Source organism: Balaenoptera acutorostrata, chromosome 10 (genome assembly GCF_949987535.1).
Source record: "Balaenoptera acutorostrata chromosome 10, mBalAcu1.1, whole genome shotgun sequence".
NCBI lineage: Eukaryota > Metazoa > Chordata > Mammalia > Artiodactyla > Balaenopteridae > Balaenoptera > Balaenoptera acutorostrata.
Genome location: NC_080073.1, coordinates 41,492,375 through 41,504,485, shown reverse-complemented (window position 1 = coordinate 41,504,485; position 12,111 = coordinate 41,492,375). Strand labels below are relative to the sequence as shown.

General features: G+C 56.8%; 1 protein-coding gene across 1 annotated transcript; it reads right to left on the bottom strand.

Annotated features, from left to right (window-relative positions):
- Positions 1 to 6,262: 6,262 nt before the first annotated feature.
- MYL3 (myosin light chain 3) lies at positions 6,263 to 11,809 on the bottom strand. The gene is made up of 7 exons (XM_007168846.2): positions 11,600 to 11,809; positions 9,324 to 9,351; positions 9,036 to 9,185; positions 8,044 to 8,217; positions 6,830 to 6,907; positions 6,672 to 6,714; positions 6,263 to 6,488 (listed from the first exon to the last, which is right to left on the bottom strand). The coding sequence occupies exons 1-6, from the start codon at positions 11,738 to 11,740 to the stop codon at positions 6,686 to 6,688; spliced, it is 600 nt and encodes a 199-aa protein (XP_007168908.2). The 5' UTR covers positions 11,741 to 11,809; the 3' UTR covers positions 6,263 to 6,488; positions 6,672 to 6,685.
- Positions 11,810 to 12,111: the final 302 nt, after the last annotated feature.

Here is a 12,111-nt window from a genome sequence, read left to right as displayed (position 1 = left end):
AAAAACAGCCAGGCCTTGAAGATGCATAAATTGAGCTTCATGGAAAACATGCAACATGGGCCTTATTCTTCTCCCATGAAAATTGTCTTGGATATTGTCACACGTTGGGCCCTGGAGCCTGAGGACACCCAAGTGCTTCCAGTCTCCAGCAGAGCAAGAATCCCTTCTGCAGCCTTCCTGACTGGAATTGGTTCCCCTCTGCTTGCACACCCCTTGGGACAAGGTGCTCACTGTCTCACCCAGTTAGCTTGGGAGCTAGGGATGGCATTCTAAGCACCTTTAAGTGGCTTCCAAGCAAGCCTACTATGGGAGAGAGGGAAAGAGATGAAGAAGGGCGTGAGATGGACAAGGTACTGATGGGAGGGAAGACAGACCTCCAGACCCAGGGCATAGGAGTGGTGGGGAAAAGGGGTGCTCGTGTTCAACTGGACCAAAGTATAAAAATTAGGAAGTTGGCAAAGATCTGAGACTTCCCAGAGAGCACTATCTACCCCATCTCTGGAGTTCCAGAGTCTTCCACTGCCTCACTCCATTCCCCAGCCCTCCAGAAAGGCTCTGACACACCCATTCTCACTCTCACCAAGGCCTCAGTAGATATGCAAGGTACCCAGACCCACAGGCCAAAGAGAGTGGAGACTGGAAGAAAATGGTGGAACCTCAGGTGTCCACAGCCAGGCTGGGGAGGAGTGGCAGGCAGGTGCCCTTCCCAGTCCTGACCTTCTAGGCCCTTCCCCATCCAAGGGGCCCTCGGCCCTGGTTGCTGACACTAGAGGGGCCTGTTGGGCGGGTGACCCTGGGGAGCCTCGTGTACACACTCACACACACTCTACATTCCAGCTGTGCTCTGTCAGCGTTTGGGCAAACGAGCATTGTGTGGCTTTGGGAGGGCAGGAACAAATAACCCCCAAACTTGGGCAAGGCGGGCCTGGGGCTGGTTGGAAGGGGAACCCCAGGGAGGCTCTTCTGTGCTGGGTCACTGGGTTCAAGGTCTAGGGTTTTTCTGCTGTTCCCTGAGGTACTTGGGTTCCCTGGGGTGTGGCTGGCCCTGTACCCAGGCAGGCTTGCCCTAGCCCCCTCCCCTAAACCCTCCTTACCACCCAAGGCCTCAGAAACAGCAGCAGAGCACTCCGGCCTGGCACCCCCACAAGCACCACTTACGCAGCGTGAGGGCTGCCTCACACCACTGCCCAGTTTTTGTTGCCCCTCCTCCTCCCTCCCACCTCATCTTCACAGCCCCTCTGATTTTGTGCACGCCACTGCTTGGACCCGTTTAGTCTACCCGCCCCTCCCCACATTCTCTTAAGATCTTTATCCACTGTCTGTCTGTCAGCCCCTGTGCCACTGAGCGCTTTGAGCCCTCGAGTCCAGGGCCTCATCCCTACAGTTTGATTTCCTTCCTTCTTGTGACCTGGTTAAGAATTTCCTCCAATACTTGATTTCTTCAAGACCCTGCCTGACTTCATTCTGCCTCGACTTGAATTTCTGGCCTTCTTGTCCCCCCACTCAGTGCTACCTAATCCGTGTCCCAGTGGTGACCCCAGGATCCCTGCAGATGGCGTCTGGAGAGAAGATGCAGGCTGTGGCAGGGAGCCGTGCAGACGTCAGAGCAGAGGAGGGATGGTTGGTCCTGGGGTCCTGAGGCTGAACTCTGCCCTTGGCCCCCTAGCCCCCTGACTGCCCCCACTGACCCTCTGGTTCAGCCTGGACCAAGACTGGAGAGGTAAATATTCCTGCCACCTTACAGAGACCTCAGAGATGAGGCCTCGGGCCAGATGGGGGAAGTAAGGCATAGAGAGACCCCAGACCAGACTCCAGCCTTATGGGGCACATGACCTGGCACCTGAGGCCTGGAGGGGACCAGGCTGACACGAGGGCAAACCCTTTGCCACATCCACCCCTTTCCACCGGCCGCAGGGACATAGGCTGGACCTCCCTGCTTGAGGGGGGGAGCTGGGACCAGTGTTTATGCAACTGTGGGGAGGCCACAGCCCGGCTGGCAGTGCTGCCCGCCCAACACAAGCACTGACTCAGCAGAGCCCCCCAGCACGTACACACTCAGACATGCACACAAACAGACACAGACACACACACAGAGGTAAACATACATGTGCATGTGCACAGACAAATGGACACCTGCATTCGCTGGTATACACACACAGACACACACTCACAGACACACTCACAGACACAAGTACACAGGCAAACTTGTGCATGTGTGCACACACAGACACAGGGACACACAGAAATGCACACACATTTCACCCAGCCAAGGTAGGTGGGAGGCTCCTGAGTGAGGAGAAGCCTCACCCCTGCAGCTGAGTTGTACCCTCTAGGCCCCTCCACTCTGACACTCACACCCACAGCCAGTGACCAGAGCCCACACGTGGTCAGCACAGCCACATATAACAGGCAAAATGCCCCAGAGTGGCATCACGACCATGACTGGGACAGAGACACATTCTAAGTGGAGTAGAGCCCCAACAAGGGGGACCAAACAGCCCCAGGCAGAGCTCAACAGACACAACAGCCCCAGCTCTGCCCGCACCAGCCCCCCACGGCCTGTCCACTCTCAGTCCAAACTTGAAGACTGGCAGGTGGGAGCTGCAGGGGGTCTCGGGAGATGTGTGGGATACTCCCTTCCACTGCCAGGCCAAGCCGAGTAGGGTGGTAGCTCCCAGGAACTAGGGGAGCCTGAAAGAAGGAGGGTGTGTTTGGGGGGGGACGGCTGGGGGCACTGCAGGACCATTCTGGAAACCAGAGGAGGGGGCAGGCTTTCTTGCGAGAGCAGGACACATACTCCCTGGGATCCCAGACACATGGAAACTTGGAGGCAGGACCACTTCTTGCCTGGGGATGGCTGAGAACAGGTGTGATCCCTGCCTACAGGACTCAGCCAAGTGTGGAAAGAAAAAGCTGGGACCACTCAGTCCCATGTGGGCCCTGGAGACTTTTGAAGGGGAGCTCAGCTGTTCCTGGGCTTGGTGTCCAAGAGCAAGGTGGCTGGGCAGGTAGGAGCTGGGGCCTGCCCAGAAGGATATTGGCCAGTCTCTCTGCCCTGACTGGGGCCAAAGGGAGACACTGCTCTCCTCTGTGGGGGGTCCACGGCCACCAATTGGCCAGAGAGGCTAGCCAGAGTCCAGCAAAGTCAAACATGCACAAGCAGACACCCCCACTAGCAGAGGCCACCGCAGCAAGTCCACTAGTGCCTCCATTCCCTGCCCTACCAGCCAGGCAGACTGTGCACCATGAAAGGGCAGACCACGGTCCCTCACTCCCACCCCACACCAGATCTGGGGCTGGAGTGGACTGTGTTTAGAGAAGGAAAGGAAGAAGAAAGCCTCAAAATCTGCCCAAAATGTTGCTGAGAGTGTTTTAAAAAATGACCTGGAATCTGATCACTTCTCACCATTTCCACTGGACCACGCATGCATCTTCTTCTCTCCCCTGGACCCTCCTACCTGCGGTCCCTGCTTCCGCTCATGTGCCCCAGTCTATTCTCCACATAGCCGCCAGAGTGATGCTGATGAAACATCTCCCCAGAGCACACACCAAAGCCCTTCCCACGGTCCAAAGACACTCCATCACATCCTGTCGCCTCCCCACCGCACTCTCTGCTCCCGTCTCTGCTGGAATGTTTTCCCTCTGATGCCCTCATGGCTCCCTGGAGCAGATACTGAAGTATTGCCCCACACAAATGTTCCAGCCTGCCTCTGGGGCCCTGCCCTAACCAGCGAAGGTGGGAGCTGGTAGATAAATAGTCTGGTTTCCTCATGCCCTCAGTGAGACAACACCACCATCTCCTGGAGGTCCCCAGTGCGGCTGAGCCCCCGTTGCCCACAGGGTGTTCTGCTCCCATGCACCCTAAGGACTTCCTTCCCTGCCCAGCTGCTCTCCAGTGCTCCCTGGGGCCACCTCCCAGGGACACTACTTACATTCAGGTCCTTGTCTCAGCTCTGGTTCTGGGGAAGTCCAGCCTAAGGCACTCCATCTCACCTCTCTTTTTTGTGTTTCTTATCTTTAACAACGATTCCCCATTCCTCCCTCCCCCCAAGCCCCAGCAACCACCCTTCTACTCTCTGCCTCTATGAATTTGACCACTCTAGGAACCTCGTTTGAGTGGAATCATATTGCATTTGTCCTTCTGTGTCTGGCTTATTTCACTTAGGATAATATCCTCAAAGTTCATCCATGTTGTACCATGTGTCAGAATTTCCTTCCTTTTTAAGTCAGAATAATATTCCATTGTATGTATAGACCACATTTTGTTTATCCATTCATCTGTTGATGGCCACTTGGGTTGTTTCCACCTTTCAGCTATTGTGCATAATGCTGCTGTGAACATGAGTTTACAAATATCTCTTCAAGTCCCAGCTTTCAATTCTTTTGGATATATACTCAGAAGTGGAATTTCTGGGTCATATGGTAATTATGTTTTTAATTTTTTGAGGACTTTCCATACTTTTTCCACAGCAGCTGCACCATTTTACATTCCCACCCACAGTGCCCAAGGGATCCAATTTCTCTACCTTCTCACCAACCCTTGTTATTTTCTGTTTTCTGGATAATAACCACCCTAATGGGTGTGAAGTGGTATCTCATCATGGTTTCGATTTGCATTTCCCTAATTAGTGACGTTGAGCATCTTTCACGTGCTTATTGGCCATTTGTCTATCTTCTTTAAAGAAATGTCTATTCAAGTCCTTTGCCCATTTTTGAATTGGGTTGTTCATTTTGTTGTTGTTGTAGTTGCATTGTAGGAACCCTTTATATATTCAGGATATTATCTCTCCTTTTTTCAATTTTTGCCCAGCCATTGCCTTCTCAGATACTCACTGACCTCATTATTTAACATGTCATTTGCCTCCCAACACACACACACACACACACACAGCACACAGACTGCACAGCCCCTCCCCTACTTTGGGTCCCTCCCCAGCCTTTATCACTGGTTGACACACTTTATGGCTTTGGTGATTTGTCAGCTTTGTATGAGTGCCACAAGGGTGAAGGGTTTGGCCGCTTCCTCCACTGCAGTGTTCCCAGGGCCTAAAGAGTCTGGCACACAGTAGGTGCTCCATAAATGCTGAGAGGATGAAAGGAAGGGAAACAGACTCCTGCATACACACTCACAGCCCCTCACAGACTCTCACGTACACTGCTGCCACTCCCACACATACGTGCACACATACTCTCACACTCACGGTCCTGCCATGCTCGCCGCACCACGCAAACACCCTGAGGCAGCCTGATCCGTGCAAGCCTCAAACCCGCTCTCACGCACCCACACACTCATCTCACAAGCAGATGCATTCACATCCAAATGCACCCTAGCGGGGCTGCCCTGACCTCCTGAGTCCTCCTGGCCTGCAAGCAGTTTCCTACCCTGCGTGGCCTGCTCCACACTCTGGGCCCTTGATTTCTCCACAACCCTTATCTCTAGGGCCCCCAAGCCTCTCTGCAGGGCATTGCTCTTCCTCCCCTTCAAACCGGAGTGGATGACCTCCTCCAGGAAGCCTCCCCTCACCCTCCCCACTGGGCTCCGAAAGGAGAGGAGGCCCTGGCCCAGGAGCAGGGTGTGACAGTGGGGCTGGCATTTGCAAGGGTGTGTGCATCTCCTCCTGTCATTGTAGGGGTAGTGCACTTGTCTTCTGCTGAGAAGCCCAGGGCTGAGAAACCACTGGTGGACCCCGGATTCTCACCCTCTGGCCTAGAGCCACACCACAGGCTGAGAGCCTCGACTTCCCACCAGAGTCAGGCAGGGGTCTAAGGCCTCTTTGGCTCTGACAGCCTGGGGAGAGTGAGTCAGGCAAAGCCATTCTCTGCTCTGGGCCTCAGTTTCCCCACCTGCGACATGGGTGGCTCTGGGCCAGTGCCCTGCAGTTCCCTGATTGCTGGTTGTGGAGTGAGACAGCTCAGACAGAGCTCTCAGGCACCCAGTGGCATCCCTGTGCTAGAGGCCAGAGCATGGCTACTGTCTCCAGAAGTGGGGTGGGGCACCCAGTCCTCGTCCAGCTCAGCCCAGTGTCCTGGTGGGCAGGCTCGGAGGGTTTGGCACACCAGATGGGACAGTTTTGATGCGGTGAGCAAGGAGGCAAGATTTCAAAGTGATTCCTCTCGTTTTGTCCAGGGCTCACCGTGTGTGAGATTTTTATAAAAGTCAACCAAAGGGCCACAGAGAAGAAAGAAGGAAGGAAGGAAGGAAGGAAGGAAGAAAAGAAAGAAGGGAGGAAGGAAGCAAGGAAGGGAGGAGGGAGGAAAGAAAGAAGGAAAGAAGCCATTTATTCATGAGGCCCAAGGGGTGGGGACAGAGCTGTAGTCACAGGCAAGTGCAGCCTGATGGGGGGAGATGACAGCCCCGCAGAGCTGTGCAGAGAGAGCCTGTGCAGGAGTCTCGATGTGCTCCCCTCCGTCCCACAGACTCCAGGCCACTGGTGTCAGCAACTCGAGTGGAAGATGAGCTGTCCCCAGCACGGCCTCCCCCGGGCTCCCTGAGAGCAAAGGTGGTCACAGGTTACAGTGGAGGGGGGCAAGCAAGGCTGCGGGATGTCAGCTGAGAACTGGAATTGGTGGAGTTGGGGAGGTGGCAACAGGGGATCTGGATGACAGAGGCAGGAGGGGGACAATAGGGCTGAAATCAGCAGAGGTGGCAAAGGGAGGGTGGCAGGTCTCACCTGGGGCAAGAGGTTCAGCTGGACATGATGTGCTTGACAAATGCTGAAAAGAAGGAAAGAGTGAGCAGCAGGGGTTCGGCCCTGGGTAGCCAAAGTTGGGGACCTGGGATCCTAATGCCCTGCTCCCGCCAGCAGACTCCCTGCCCTGCTGAGTTTACCTTTGTAGTTGATGCAGCCATTGGAGTCCTCTTGCCCAGCCATCAACTTCTCCACCTCATCTTCTGTCAGCCTCTCACCTGGCAGGAGTGGAAAGCTGAGTCAGCACTGTTGAGGTGTGAAGGGTGGGGGGCCCCCTGAGCCCCTCTGGATGGTGGGTGTGCCTCTCCAGTATTCCCACACCTCATATTGGTACACACAAGGCCTGGGCTGTCACCCCTATTTCTGAAACCAGAAGAATCAGTGACAAGTCAAAAAGGGCAAGGCCTGGGGTGCAGGCCTGGCACTCCCTCCGAGCCTGGGCTCTGTCCATAACAGTGCCATCTTGTTGTTCAGGTCACCAGCACATACTGTCCCCTGTCCTCAATAGGCTGGCGGGACTCCCTCCATCAGGAGTAGGCCAGGTCCCCCATCTCCCTGGAAGCAGTCCCTCGGGGCAGCCCTTCAAGGCTAGAGGAAGGACGCATACGATAGAGCTGGGGACCTTAGGGGATGACCATGGAGGGGACCAAGAGACACCACCACTGTTCCTCAGACAAGTCTGGCACTTTCCCGCCTCTGTGCTTTTGTATGTGTTGTGTTGTTTCCCCCACTGGAATGACCACTGCAGTTTCCCTCACACCTCCTAGCCCCCAGCCACACACACACACACACACACACACACACACACACACACACACACACACACACACACACACAAAACCCCAGAGACCAGCACAGGACTGAGCACACAGTAGGCACTCAGTAAATCTTTGGTGCAGGAAAAGTTCACTTTGCGCAGACACAATTGGTGCTCAATGAACATTTGCTGTAGGAAAACTTCTCTCTGAGAAAGGAACGCTCCTGCCAGCCAGGCACCTGACGGTGGGGGTCAAGATGCCCAAGAGGCAGGCACAGTACCTCCTTGGCTCTGGAATTTGACCTTGAGGCAATGAACACAAGGACTGGATTGATCGCCCTGGATGTACCGCCCTGCCCCACCCTGTCCCCAGAGCTGTTCCTATCCCCCTCCAGTTCTGTGAGCTGCGCCAGCTGGCTTTCTTTACTCCTCACCTAAATTTCTAAATTCCCCACATTTCTGTCGCCTGCCGTCGAGGCACCTTGACTGCATCACCCTCCATTTCACAAGTGAGAAACAGGCCCGGTGGGTGACAGAGTGCTTCCTCCCGGATGCCCCAGGAAGGAGAGAGTGGGGTGGGGAGGAGGCTGCCCTCACCCAGCGTGGCCAGCACGTGGCGGAGCTCGGCGCCCATGACCGTGCCATTGCCCTCCTTGTCGAAGACCCGCAACCCCTCCACAAAGTCCTCGTAGGTGCCCGTGTCCTTGTTCTTGGAGATGTGCTGAAGCATGGGCAGGAACGTGTCGAAGTCCATCATCTTGGAGTTAAGCTCTGTGGAGAGATGGCCCAAGCATCAGGCTCTGAGGGGCAGATGGGCATCCCTCCCCTGTGTCTGACAATGAGGAGCTACTGCCCTCACCCAGCTCCCAATGCGCTCTACACCAGTTTGTCATTTACAAAGCACTCCACCATCACAAGGCACTTTACGGTCAACTGAGAAATGCGTTATTTACATTGTCCTTTGCTGTTCACAAGGACAGTGGCACGACAGTGGGCTCTGACTAGCACCTCTGCTCTTCTTTGGGGGAACAGTTCTCGCTAGCGTCTCTCTATTTTTCTTATCAACCCCGCTCTCCCCACACCTGTGATTGGTCGAGAGCAGCTGGGCCGATCAGAGACCTTCTCTGGGACTTCTGTACCTGTGGCGAGGGCTTGGGTCTCACTCCTCCTTGGGGCAAAGCAGGCAACCCTCTCTGGCCGTGGTGGTGAGGGAAGCTGGCCCTGCCCCACAGAGAGATGCCCAGGAGGCCAGGAAGGACAGGGAGAGCATATGGGACGCTGAGGCCAGGCACACCCTGACCTGCCCTCACACCTGCCACTGAAGCTAGTTTGCGCTGTTGTCAGTCCCCTACGACCAGGAGGCCTGGCAAATAGGCATGGGGCCAGATGGTATAGGAACCATCACTGCTCATCACCTTGTCAGCATTACCTGAGACTGGCCTCCAGGTCCTCCTCCAGACAATGGGAGGATGTTAGGAGAATGCACAGCAGGGGAGTTCCCATGTTGTCCCACCAGCGATGGCAGCCCACCCGGGTGGTCTCCCCCGGGACTGGCACTAACGGGGACATCTCAGGCCGGGCGTACCAACCTTCCTGCTTTGGCTTCCCTAGGACCCGGAGCACCTCGGCCTGTGTAGGGTTCTGGCCCAGCGCCCGTAGGACATCCCCACACTGCCCGTACGTGATCTTCATCTCACACTTGGGTGTGCGGTCGTACAGCGTGAAGGCTTCCTTGAACTCTGCCGGGAGAGGGCGTGAGCTGCGGACACTTCTAGAGTCAGCCCCCCCCCGACTCGCCCCACACTGCAGGGGAGGACTCTCAGCCTGGGGGACCCGGGCCCCAACCCTGCAGCCCCTGGCTCAAGACCCCCACTCACCTTCAATCTGCTCCGGTGTAAACTCGATCTGAAAGGAGACCCCCAAAGATTCTGAGTGTCTGGTTCAGAGGACGGGGCCAGGCCTCCTCCTGGGCCCTCCGTGTCCAGACCGGGCCTCAACCCCTCAGCTGCCCCAACCCGTCCACATTCCAGGATTCCAGCTTCCACTGCCCAGGACCTCCTGCAGTCCACCTTTACTCCCTCCTGCCTCCTTACCCCTCCCCACATCCCACCTGAGGACCTTGGGTCTGCATGTGCCCTGACCCTGACACCAGGTAGGCCTCATCAGGGGAAGTGGTGAGGAGGGAGGCCTGGTGCCCTGAATCCCCAGCCCAGGGTGGGCCTTACCTGAGGCCCCTGGTCCTGGACAGACGTGCCTGAAGCACAGACTGGCTTTGCCAGCTCTGCCAGGCCTGGGGCCCAGTGGGCAGGACTGTCCACATAAGTGAGATGGGAGGCCTCATCTCACCAGGGTGGGGGCAGGAGGTGGCAGGAGGAGCAAAGGCGAGGGGGCAGGCCAGAGAGCCCTGTCAACATGAGAACACATTTGCAGGAGGGGGTGTGTGTGCGACGTGCATGTGCGTTCACACACCTGTGTGTGCATCTGTTTGCATGTGTCTGCCCCCCACAGAGCCCTCAAGGCTGGGCACTGTCACTCACGTGGTCCTGCCCACGCCTGAGTCTTACACCGTCCCATCCATAAGCGCAGGGCAGCCCCCAGCGTGGCACAGCAGGGGGCCAGGGCCCAGCGGTTGAGTGCTTGCTGAGGCCACATCAGGGCCACCTGAGGTCAGGAGGCCTCCTGGGACCCGGTTTCCCCCTCCTCACTCGGATACCAGGTCTATTTTTATCACTGCAGTCACTCGCCCCAAGGTCAAGGTCGCACAAGGGAAAGGAGCTTGGGGGAGGGGGACTTGACTGGCGCCTCTCCCACTGCTGCTCCCTCAGAGTCCCCTCCACCAACCTCCGTAGTGCACACCAGTGCAGAGGGGGATCCTGCCCCTGACACCCTGCTGGGTTGCCCCTCCCAGCCCTCTGGCTTAACCCTGTGTTGGGAAGACCAAGTTGTTGTTCCCGGCCCCCCCCCCCCCGAGAGCTCTCTCCACCAAGAAGCCTGCCGAGACTACGGGCCCTGGGCCCCTGGCACAGCTTTCTGCAGGGGTCACAGGAGAGGCCTCACTAGTTCCTCTGCTCAGAGGGGAGTCTGTGTAGCCTCAGATCCGGTGAGACCACACAATGCCACCTTGGGCCCTAGGGTTGTCTGACCCTCACCAGGGGGCCTGTGGGACACAAACCTGGGGTCAGGATGGTCAGGAGTCAGAGTCAACTCCAGGGAGCACTTGCCATGAATGGTTCCCAACAGCCTGTGAGGAGGACTTATTGTCCCATTTTACAGCTGAGGAAACCAAGCCTTAGAGCAGTGATGGGAATGGAGCAGAGTTGGGATTTGAACCCGTGTATTGAGGGACAAGGTAGGTGCCTCCAGGAAGGGCTCAGGAATGGAGATGGATCTGTGCAGATGGGCTGCAGGTCTTGCTGGGGACCGTGAAGGGCTGGGAGGGCTCCATGGGGCCCCTCAGCCAGCAGCCAGGGCAGCAGTGGCCAGTGGCCAGCCAAGAACAGGCAACAGGCAGGACACGAGTACGTGCCACTACGCAGATGCCGCAGGTGGGAGTCATGGCTCGTTCTCCAGGTTTAGACTCTAAGAAAGGCTTTCAAGCCAAGCCAGGGAAGGGCTCCTGGGGCCACTGGTCACAGTTCCAAGACCAGCTTCCTCAATGACCTACCCAGACTGGCTCAGTATCGCCAGCTCAAAGCTGAGGCCCCAGCAGCTCTGGGGCTCAGGGACCTTGGCAGGGGTGAGTGTGACCCAGCCTGGGCAGGAACCCTGCTTCCCTGTACTCCCCACCCTGTCCACCCTGGGGAACTTGGTGTGGACTTAAGACCCCACAGCTGGACAAGAAAGATCCCTGCCTGGCTGCGGGGGTGAGGGGCACAGGCAGGTCCAGGATTCCCCAAGGATGTGAGGTCCAGGGAAAAGGACAAGGGAGAGTCAGTTTCCAACCAGCAAAAAAGATAGTCCCTTCAGCAGCACTGGGGGAGTCCTGCCTGATGTCTGACCACCATCCCTCTTGCTGCAGCCCTCCTGATGCCTGAAGCTTCCAGCTTCAGTTCAGTACTCACTTTCTGGAGCCTGGTCTTCCACGGGGTAGATCCACTCTGGGATTCAATTACCTACCCTGCCCTTCCCACCGAAACCCAGCTCCCACACCCACCTTGACCTTGGAGGCATCGAACTCAGGTTCTTTGGGGGGCTCTGGTACAGGTGCGGGTGCGGGTGCAGGTGTGGGAGCTGGAGCTGCCTTGGCGGCTGCCTTGGCCTCATCCTTCTTGGGATCTGGCTTTTTGGGAGCCATGGAGGTTGTAAGCAGAGAGGGACGTGGAGAGAAGGAAGCAGAGAGCCGGGTAGGTGAGCCTCCCGTAACCGGCCTTTATGCTGCCTGGACACCTCATGACCCCAGCCCCACCCCTGCAGGGCACAATGGGGACAGGGCCATAAAAGGACATTGGCTAGGCTCAGGGGCTATTTTGGGGCCTGGGGGGGCATTGTTCAGCCTCAGGAACGGGTGGGGGAGAGGGAGGGCTCTCCATTCCTCCCAATCACCTGTTGGGGAGAGAGCGGTGGGGGGGGAGGACAGAGGTCACTGCTCAGCCCACACACACACCCTCAAAAGCACACGCATACACGCAGGGGCCCTAATGCCCCTCAGCAGGTCAATAAACTGAA

Bases quoted from the DNA above. Each gene is read 5' to 3' on its own strand.
- MYL3 (XM_007168846.2), bottom strand. From the start codon at position 11,740: ATGGCTCCCAAAAAGCCAGATCCCAAGAAGGATGAGGCCAAGGCAGCC. The intron at 9,352-11,599 runs GTGGGTGTGGGA...GTCTCCTTTCAG, and splicing joins TCGATGCCTCCAAGGTCAAG to ATCGAGTTTACACCGGAGCA. The intron at 9,186-9,323 runs GTGAGTGGGGGT...CTCTCCCGGCAG, and splicing joins TACACCGGAGCAGATTGAAG to AGTTCAAGGAAGCCTTCACG.